General features: G+C 35.2%; 1 protein-coding gene across 1 annotated transcript; it reads right to left on the bottom strand.

Annotated features, from left to right (window-relative positions):
* Positions 1–1,310: 1,310 nt before the first annotated feature.
* On the bottom strand, positions 1,311–2,237 carry LOC100627759 (olfactory receptor 5K3-like). Its single transcript, XM_084989980.1, has one exon. The coding sequence runs from the start codon at positions 2,235–2,237 to the stop codon at positions 1,311–1,313; it is 927 nt and encodes a 308-aa protein (XP_084846106.1).
* Between the last annotated feature and the right edge of the window lie 9,113 nt (positions 2,238–11,350).

Raw genomic sequence — 11,350 nt, forward strand, 5'->3', positions numbered from 1 at the left:
ATAAACTGGTGAGTAATATATATGAAAAATCCAGCTTAGAAAGCAAAAAAGGCAAGAACAGGTTCTTAGGAAACAATTTTTTATTTCATATATTATAGATATAAGGATCAATAAATATTATTATTTAGATGTTTAAATTTTTACTATTTTTTTCTGCATCATTCATGCCTAATCAGAACCTCCAGCTTTTAGGTAATGCTATGCATATATCAGTAGTTTATGTTACGGAGTTCCCATTGTGGATCAGTTAATGAACCCAACTGATGTGGGTTTGATCTCTGACCTCACTGATCGGATAAAGGATCTGGTGTTGCCATGAGCTGTGTGGTAGGTCACAGATGTGGCTTGGATCCTGTGTTGCTGTTGCTGTGGCTTAGGTTGGCAACTGCAGTTCAGATTTGATCCCTAGGCTGGGAACATCCATATGCTGCATGCATGGCCCTAAAAAGCAAAAAAAAAAAAAAAAAAAAAAAAAAAAATTATGTTGGAGACAGTTCAGGTGTGGTGGTATTCTTAAGAACAAGCAGGACAAATAATAATATCAGAGAGAAAATGTTTTATTTAAGTGTATATTCATGAATTACACTGTCATATATGATGATCAACCATTCAAACTACGTGAAAAAATCAAATCAATAGTGATGTCAATACAAGTAGCATCATCTTCAATACAGTTTTATAAACCACCAATCAATATAGAGACACTATAAATCAGAGAACTTGAGAGAAAAACAATTAATTCTAAAGAGGAAAATGTTCTGATTAAAAATATATATTTCTTTGATTTCATATTCGAAGAATCTCTCGAACAAGTCAAAATTGAGAATCAAATTGAAATATACAGTTCACTTCCATCAGATGTTGTTGCTGAAGAGGGGACCAATGTTTGAGAATTTATGAAATGGGGGACTTTATAAGATTATGCCTTAGGATTCCAGAAATTTGCAAAATGTATTAAGTGGAGGTAATCTTTATATGTAATGATTTAATTCCTAGAATTTGTTTAAGTTGTTGAAAATTGCAACTTACTATACTCTGAAAGATTGTTACAAAATGTAACTAATTACACCCTGACACAATTGTGACCTCAAGGGTAATTTTTTAGCTCACTCCTGATGAAAACCAGTATCTTAGATTTTGAAATACCATTTACATTTGGTAATTTGATTGATACACCATCATGTTTTAGTAATTTAATGTTATATATGAAACACCCATTCCATTTTCTACCTTCCCAGTACTGTTGATTTGGAAAAAAAGTTTAATCAAATTTAAATCAGTTATCCATATGGGATAATTGTTTCATAATGCTATGAAATCTTCATAATTTTTTTGGTAACATTTATTACTTCCTTATTTCTTAGGCTATAAATAAAGGGGTTTAATAAAGGAATCACGAGAGTATAAAAAATAGCAACAGGTATATCTTTATCTCCTTCATTCCTGGAATTTGGTCCAATGTACATGAAGAAAAGAGAACCATAGAATATGGAGACAGAGAGAAAGTGGGATGCACAAGTAGATAGGGCTTTGCCTCTGCCCTTGTTGGATCTCATTGTGAAAACTGTGAAAAGGATGAAAAGGTAAGAGATTATTACTATGGTAATAGTGAAGATTGCAACTGATGCACCAAAGATAAACACCATCAATTGATTGATAGAAGGGTCAACACAGGAAAGTCTGAATAATGGAATAAGATCACAAAAAAAGTGATTAATTTGATTAAACCTACAGAAAGCTAACCTAAGGAGAAACCCTGTATGAATCATGGGATTCATGTTTCCAGCTATATAGGCCCCTGTGGTCATTTGAAGGCAGAGTTTCTTTGACATCATCGTGTGGTACTGCAGTGGGTTGCAGATGGCCACATAGCGATCATAGGCCATTGCTGCTAGGAGAAAGCAGTCTGCAGTTTCAGCAAGGCAGAGAAAATAAAATTGTGCCATGCATTCATAGAGGGAAATGATTCTGTCCTTAGAAAAGAAGTTCTGTAGCATCTTGGGGGTGATGGCACTGGAACAACAGGAATCCATCAGAGCGAGGTTGCCCAGAAAGATGTACATTGGTGTGTGAAGACGATGCTCTGTAAATATCAATGCCACCAGACCAAGGTTTCCCACCATGGTGATCAGGTAGATGGTAAGGAACACCAGAAACAGAATGGTCCTCAGCTCTGGGTGATTACTAAATCCTATGAGGATAAATTCAGTTGTCCAGGAGTGGTTATCCTCAGTCATATCCACATTCTCTGTTGACATGAGATCTGTGGAGATAAAAGATTTGAAATTAGAGTATGTCTAAATTTTCCTCCCAGTTTTTCCTCTGTGAGGAGTGGAGCACTTTTTCAAGTTCCTCCATTTTCCTCTGGTATACAGGAACACACACCTATAGGGGACACTCATTTCTGTGTAATCAAGTTTGTAAGGTCTTGGGTCTGAAACTCAGGATTCCCAAAAGTATTTTGTTAATTCTAGGGATGATGCTTACAATAGAAAAACTTTTCTTTATGAATTTATGAAAAAGACCTTACATATCTAAGGTACCAATAATGATTCAGTATTCTAAAATAATGTGTGTCAATTTTTATATTATGGTACCTTAAGCTAAATATCAAATATTTTTATGTGTGTTTGTGTATATGTACATATGTATACACACATTTTTTTTAATTGAGCAACATTTTTATATATTCTTACAGGAGAGTGAATATTTTAATAATTAAACAGATATGTTAAATTTATATCTTAGGAATTGCATGGAAATCACTAAGGATGAAGAGTGGACTGTTAATCTTTAAAGAAGATTACTTTGGAATGCTAAGAAAATAAATACCCTTAGGTTATAACTTATTTGATTTCTTTTCCCAGTTTCATGCTAGATCCATTATTTTTTGAGTGTGCCCAGATCTCTAAATCATTTCCTCCTTTATGTAAAGCATAGTTGTGATATAATGATACCTATTAACATTTACTCATGGCCCCAGACTACACCAATATCCATTTCTTGAAGTATCAAGAGTATCTTATATACCCAACACAATCCAGAATCACTGTGTACAATCCAACATTCCTTTTTTCATATGTGCATGCACAATTTCCTTTTTTATATTATTGATGTATTGAGGTTTTCTGTGACTTATTCTTCTTATAACAGATGTACAATCATACAGGGAAAAAGAAGCATGATTGATTCCAATCATACTTCTAGTCGAGCAGCCTGGGATGAGTCAATTTGTTTTCAGTATCCCATCAATGATCCATAGTGAACTATTTGCTATCTGCAAATTGAGACAATTTTGAAGAAGAGTTTACAAAGAAAATTATTCAAGATTCATTGTTTTAAAAGTCTATACATCTTTATTCTACCTGAATTAACTGAAAATATTTTTCTGCTTCCTAAAAAAATTATGATAGATTTTCTTAAGTATGTCACAGTACAATAAAAGCTAATAAATAAAAGTAAGACATGCTTTATACATTGTTTTCTATCACTTAAAAATAGACTCAAATTTTTATATGATTTGTGAGAGAAATTTTGTTTTCTTTTGAAAGTCTATCTTCTTACTATAATTTATTGATCTACAAAACATTTTGAGTGTCTATGCACATAACTTTTATGGTGAAAATGTTTTACACCAATTTCAAAGTACAAGCACTGATGAAAAGTTTTATTTTTTGTTTTAAAATATTAAACTTACGCCACTTCATTATTCACCCAAAATAGAAATAACTTTCTATGTGCATACCTGAATTATATAAGACAATTATATTCTGCCCTTACCTGTATATTTTGAAGTTCTACCTTTGAATCAGAGGTCAGCATGAATTGCAATAAATTTTTTCATCCTTATTTCACATAGTCTTTGTTTTTGAGGATAACATAGCAAGCATGTTAATTAAATAGTTGAAGTAATCAGTAAGAAAAATAAATATTAATTGTTAATATTAACAGTTAAATTAAACTAGAATATTCTTCTTGCACAGATTTCACTGAGAAATGTCTTGAACACGTTATTTGGTTTATGGTGTTGACTATTAGAATTTCAGAATATAAACCTTGGTCTCTAAGCACTTGGTATGGAAAGAGTATGTCTGGGAAACTACTGGTAGGTCAGTGACAATAATTATTTTCCTTACAATGCAAATTTAAATTTACTGTCAAATGCTAAAGGGATTTCCTTATAATGACTTCAGTGTATTTCTATGGGGAGATTTGGTCACTAAGATATATACTACCTGATGTTAATTAAAGATGACACATGGGGAGTTCTTTTTGTGTCCCAGGGAACTAAGAACTGGGCATAGTGTCTGTGAGGATGTGGGTTCAATCCCTGGCCTTGCTCAGTGGGTTAAGGATCTGGCATTGCCTCAAGCTTCAGTGTAGGTCACAGACACAGCTCAGATCCAGCATTGCTGTGGCTATGACCTAGGCTGGCAGCTGCATCTCTGATTTGACCCTTGGCTGGGAAATTCCATAGGCTTCATATGTAGCCCTAAAAATAAACAAAAAGATGGCCTGTGAAAAAAAATGTGGTTAAAGCTAAAGATGCTCATTAAAGACACTAAGGCAATTTGAAATCATCTTTCTGATTCTAATGTAATTGACCTCATTTTTACAATTCATTTCATTCTTTGTGTAAAATATAAAAGGAGTGGAAGAGTATTGCTAGCACCTCCTACTGGAGGAATTAATATGTTTATCAGATTAATATGGTTTATGAAATATTTGAATTTGGAGTAGATACTAAAAGGTATAGAAGATTCGGCCAGGTTATCAAATTTTTCACTCTGAGTTGAATGTGGAACCAAGTCCTACAAAACCATTTTTGGAAATTTGGTATCATTATTTAGTCCCACATATGAATTATCGAGACATTTCTTTTAAGTCTACACCAGTTGCCTTTGTCTTTATTATGTTTATTATCCCCTTTATTCTAGTAATTACTCTCCAATATGATATATTTATTTCTCAGAACCACTATAATCAGTCACTCCCTTCTCAAGCCAGTATTTGGTTAAGAGGGAAGAGATGTATTTATTACATTCATTCCTTATTTTCAGCACTTGAATAATATGAAGCACTTTGTAGTGCTCAACAAATGTTTATCCAATGAATGAAAACAAGACTTACTCTCTTGCTCAAGTATTTTAAATCATCTTTGATTACTTTTCAGGCAAGTTTTTTTTTTCATATTTTGTCATATCAGATGCTGCACAGTCTGTCTTAACTCTCACCTGGCTTTCTTCCTCTCAACTTAGGGCACTTGGCCATTCACATCCCTTCACTGCTCCTTTGTGCACCTGCTTCATTAATTTGCTCATGTTTCTTCATCTAAAACACTTTTTTCTTCCTTTCATCCCAATCCTGCTTATTCTTGATCTCAAAACGTATCTCCTTGAGGAATTTTCCAGATTCTTTGGATGAAATTGATTTTCCTTTTCCCGATCTCCATAGTAATTACCTGCTTTTATAATGCATTTACCACTTTATCAAATATGAATTTTGCATGTCTTGATTGTAAAAGTCTTGGATAAATATCTTTAAGTCACCAATCATGTTACACATCTTTTGGGATTCTTACAAACTGAGCTAGATTCTTAACTGACTACATTGAATATTTCAGTTCTGTTGAACCTTAAGTATTTACAAAACATAGGGTGTTGAGAGAGACCATGTAGAGAATGAGCACAGAATAAGGAGATCTTAGATTTTAGAAATGTCTCCTGACAAGAAAGAAGCTCATGATCTACTGGGGAGAAAGACACTGGTATTGCTAACTCTCAGGCAATTCATTTGTTATATAAAAAAGGGTAAAATATGCTATATGTGAATATGTTGAAGGCAGTGAATAGAGATCTGGAGAAAAAAAGAAAGTTTTCTAATTGAAAGTATCATTTCAGATGAACCTTGTAGGATAAGGAGGATTATAATATATGAAGCAAGTGTGGAAAAGAAGCAACAGAATGCAAGCATATCATAAAATCCTGGATGCTTAAAATAGTAAAACCTAATTAAATCTAGGTAGTAAGTTAGGTTAACTGAAGTTTATTCATATATGATGTAGGAGACACTGAAGATAATATAAAGGGATTGGGGAAACTGCTTGGAAATTGTGCCATTTGGGTCTTTCCCTGCCAAATCACTGGACCTTCTCTCAGTAGGGTGGTAGAAAATTCTAACTGCCAACTCCAAAGAACATCTATTTATCTTAAAAACACCAATATGTGGTGTTTTATCCTATCAAAAGTCTTCTCACCTCTGTTTCTGTGATAACAGTCACTGCTTTTGTCCTCCTGACTGTTCCATCTCAGGCTTATCTGCTGGGTTATGCTTTGCTTTTAAATGCTTGTGTTCCTCTTGGATATTTACATGAACACCCTCTTTTTTCATTCTAGAGTTTCCCCCAGATTATCTTATCTACTTAGATATTTCAACTTCTGGTGGCTTCTCTAAATGAGAGTTCCAGACCATTTTTGGTATATATTCATATGAAAAATCACCGGGAGTATTTTTTAAATATATACATTTTTACCTATGAACAGGTAAATGTGTCATTATGCTAAAATATTATATGTTATAAAATATGAAAGTAGAAATTAAGAATGACCTAATAATGAAATGGTATTAACATTTTAACTTATGTATTAATGGTATAAAATGTTACTCCTGCTAACACTATTATTAATTTATTAATAGTCATATTCAGAAAAAGAAATGTGATTTTATATATATACATATATATATATATATATTATTTAGAGTATCTTAGCTTAGTGCTGTGTTCCAGCATTTCCAGAACTTGTTTGAATTTATTTCTAAGTATTATTTCTTTTTTTTTTTTTTAAATTATTTTCCCACTGTACAGCAAGGGGGTCAGGTCATCCTTAGATGTATACATTGCAGTTACAGTTTTTTCCCCCACCCTTTCTTCTGTTGCGACATGAGTATCTAGACATAGTTCTCAATGCTATTCAGCAGGATCTCCTTATAAATCTATTCTAGGTTGTGTCTGATAAGCCCGAGCTCCCGATCCCTCCCACTCCCTCCCCCTCCCATCAGGCGACCACAAGTCTCTTCTCCAAGTCCATGATTTTCTTTTCTGAGGAGATGTTCATTTGTGCTGGATATTAGATTCCAGTTATAAGTGATATCATATGGTATTTGTCTTTGTCTTTCTGGCTCATGTCACTCAGTATGAGATTCTCTAGTTCCATCCATGTTGCTGCAAATGGCATGATGTCATCCTTTTTTATGGCTGAGTACTATTCCATTGTGTATATATACCACATCTTCTGAATCCAATCATCTGTCGATGGACATTTGGATTGTTTCCATGTCCTGGCTATTGTGAATAGGGCTGCAATGAACATGCGGGTGCATGTGTCTCTTTTAAGTAGAGCTTTGTCCAGATAGATGCCCAAGAGTGGGATTGCAGGGTCATATGGAAGTTCTATGTATAGATTTCTAAGGTATCTCCAAACTGTTCTCCATAGTGGCTGTACCAGTTTATTTCTTAATGTCTGACAGAGTTTGAAAGATGTAATACACAGATACATCTGCTCAAATGGGGAAGAATACAAGTTTTGACTGGGTTTCAAAGCAAGATAGAGTTCTCCTGCCCATCCAAGCTGCGAGGTAAACAGCCCTAATTTTTTTAACGTATAATTGAGTATTTTTTTTATCTTTTCATTACCTGTTGCAATCTCGTATCTACCCCATGTCCAAGACCTAGCCTAAGTAAGGCAAAATATGTATGTGCAAAAGAATGAAATACCTGTCTGAACATTGTTCACATTCTGGTTAATGGCACAGGGAAATCAAGCTATAAATATAATCAGAAACAACAGTGATGTAACACAAAATATATTATCTTTGGATTTCTACATATTCCTCCTCTTAACATGAAGAAACAACCTTTTATAAGGTGTCAGGGGAGGTTCTGCAAAATTATTAATGATTTTCTGTATTTTAACATTTCCCTTAATAAATTACAAGTTCCCAGTAGGCAGGGACAATCATGAACCTTTACATACCCATGTGGAACATATATTAAGACTTCAAAATGTGATTGAGTCTTGGTTCTGTAGTGTCAGGTACCTTGTATGTATGTATGTATGTATGTATATATGAATGTATTTATTTTATATTGAAGTATTGTCGATTTACAATGTTGAATTTGTTTCAGGTGTATAGGAAAGTGATTCAGTTATGTATATACATATATCAATTATTTTTAAGATTCTTTTCCCATAGAGATTATTAGTGAATATCCCCTGTGTTACCAGTAGGTCCTTGTTACCTATCTGTTTTATATATAGTAGTGTGTATATGTTAATCTTAACTCCTAATTAATGCCTCCCCTCCAACGTCTTCCCTTTGGTAACCATAAGATTGTTTTCAATGTCTGTGAGTTTGTTTCTGTTTTGTAAATAACTTCATTTGTATCATTTTTATTAGATTCCATATATAAATGGTATCATATTATATTTGTCTTTGACTGACTTATTTCATTTAGTATGATAATCTCTAGGTCCATCCTTATTTCTACAAATGGCAATATTTCATTCTTTCTTATGCCTGAATAATATTCCAATTGTATATATGTACCACATTTTCTTTATCCATTCTTATGTTGATGAACATTTTCCTTGCTTACATGTCTTGGCTACTAAACCTTTTAAATTGTGCTTTGTAAAAGTTTGTTTCCCCTCTTTTTCTTATTGCCGCCATTTGGTTATTGTTTAGTATTGTGGTATTCTTTTAGTTTTTGTTTGTGGGGAAATTTTTAATTCTCCTTCTATTTTAAATGGTAATTTTGCTGGGTAGAGTATTATAGGCTGCAGATTTTTTCCAATTTACAACTTTGAATATATCTTGCCACTGAGTTCTGGCCTGTAGTGTTTCTGAAGAGAAATAAGTAGATAGCCCAATGCGTGTTCCTTCATAATTAAGTCTTCATTCTTCTCTTGCTACCTTTGGAATCCTATCCTTATTTTAACTTTTTCCATTTTTCTTATAATATGGGCCTGTTTGGGTTCAGCTTGTTTGGGGCCCTCTGTGCTTCCTGTATCTCCTTATCTGTTTCCTTTAGATTCGAAAGTTTTCAGCCATGATTTCTTCAAATATACTTTCAATTCCCCTTTCTTTTTCTTCTATTTATGGAATCCCTATTATGTGTAGATTGGCCCATTTTTATATTATCCCATAGATCTCTTATATTGCTTTTATATTTTTTCATTTGGTTCTCTGTCTGCTGTCCTGATTGAGAGATTTCCATTATTCTATATTCCAAGTCACTAATTCATTCCTCTGCATTATTCATTCTGCCCTTTAGCCTTTTACTTATTTTGCATCTCTGAAAATTAATTTTTAATTTTTCTTGCCTCCTCCTTATATTTTTTAGTTCCTTTCTAAAGTAATCTGCATTAAAAAAAAGGAGTACCCATCATGACAGTGGAAATGAATTTGACTAGTAACCATGAGGTTGTGGGTTCAATCTCTGGCCTTGCTCAGTGGGTTAAAGGTCTGGCATTGCCATGAGCTGTGGTGTAGGTCACAGACATGGCTCAGATATGGCATTTCTGTGGCTCAGGCATAGGCTGTCCGCTATAGCTCTGATTAGATCCCTAACCTGGGAACCTCCATCTGCCACAAGTGCGGCCCTAAAAAGACAAAAAGACAAAACATAAAATAAAATAAAGTAATCTGCATTACTGTTTATATCCACCATTATTTCCTTCAGTATTTTCATTTTTTCTTTTTGAACTCATTGCCTATCAGACTACAGAGGTCTGTTTCATTGTTTGCTACTTCAGGTGAATTCTCCTGTTCTTTTAACTGGGAATGCTTCCTGAGCTTCTTCAATTTGCTTATATTTTTCTTTTTCTCTGAGTTGGAGGGCTACTTCTATGCAAAAGCATCCCTTTGTATTTTTGGAGGCTTACTGTTTATTTTTGGCATAGGAGTTTGGATATTTGCTATCTCTCTCCTCAGTGTGATCAGGCTATTATCCCAGTGATAGGGCACTGCCTGAGTTTCTAGGGAAAATGAGGCAATAGGTAGGGCTAGTAGCCACTGCTTTTGGGCCATGCCCACCTCTGGAGTCAGAGGTAACTGTGTTGATTTGCTCCTGCCACCTGCAGACCACACATCCTTTTCTTACAGAATTTCCCTTTTCCACTTAGTCCACACAGGAGTTGTTGTACAGGTTTCTCCTAGTTGCAAGGTCCTGGAAAGTGACACTGCTCAGGCATGTGTAGTTGGCCCTGGAGCATATGGCAGTGGGAACAGCAGGGACAGCGTGTTCCCAGAGGAGTGAAAACAACAACAGATGGTCCTCTGTTGCAATGCCCTCTTCTTTTCTTACCTCTGAGATGACTGGGGCACATGTTGTACCTGTTCACAGACCCCTAGGGGTGGTGGGCCATGCCCCACTCTGGTTTCTGAGACAACTGCTGAGGTTCATCCCCATCACCTATAGATTATGCAAGAGTCACCATGTCATGCTTAGAGCACTCCATTGCCCTTAGCCCACACAAGATAGGCCTGGTCTCCCATAGCCTAAACAAGTGGCACCTCATCACACATAGCCTGAGCCAGACTTGCCCCAATCTCTGAGAGTCCATGTGAGCAGGGAAAGATATACCTATGATGGTCTGCCCCTCCTCCTTTCACCCTCCCCAACAATGGTGCTTTGGTTTTCCTATGGGCCCAGACCTCCTCCTGAGTTCCCTTGGCTGTGGCATTCTGCTCCCCAACCTGTGCTGCATTGCTCTCTAGCCCCTCAGGATGTCTCCACACAGCCAACCCTAGTCCTCTTCCTTGAACTGACCTCTGAGGCCTGAGTCTTTGTGCCAAGCCTGTAATTCAGAAAGATACATGCACCCCTATGTTCATTTCAGCACTATTCACAATAGCCAAGACAATGGAAACACCCTAAATGTCTCCAATGCCACCCCTCCAAGGTTGAGCTACATGACTAGCCTATATGCACATAAAAATACAAATAGTAATTTAGACAAAATGAGGTATCAGAGAAACATGTTCCAATTGCAGGAAGAACATTAAGTCCCAGGAGATGAATTAACTGATATGGAGATAGGAAATCAACCTAAGAAAGTGTTCAGAGTAATGATCATAAAATGGATCAAGTGAGAAGAATGGATGCAAAGAGTGAGAAGTTAGAATTATTTATCAAAGATTTAGAAAATATAAAGAACAACTAAACAGAGGCGAATAATGCAATGATTGAAATGAAAAACACACTAGAATCAGTAGTAGACTAAATGGTACAGAGGAGTGGGTCAAGATCCTGGAAGACAGACTAGTGGCACAACTTCCAGTGAACAAA

This window comes from Sus scrofa, chromosome 13, assembly GCF_054392235.1.
Source record: "Sus scrofa isolate SSC_HxYL_T2T_F1_AM1 chromosome 13, Sscrofa_HxYL_maternal_Yorkshire_Landrace_v2.0, whole genome shotgun sequence".
Taxonomy (NCBI): Eukaryota; Metazoa; Chordata; class Mammalia; order Artiodactyla; family Suidae; genus Sus; species Sus scrofa.

Excerpts from the sequence above, each read along its gene's own strand:
- LOC100627759 (XM_084989980.1), bottom strand. The coding sequence starts at position 2,237 with ATGACTGAGGATAACCACTCCTGGACAACTGAATTTATCCTCATAGGA.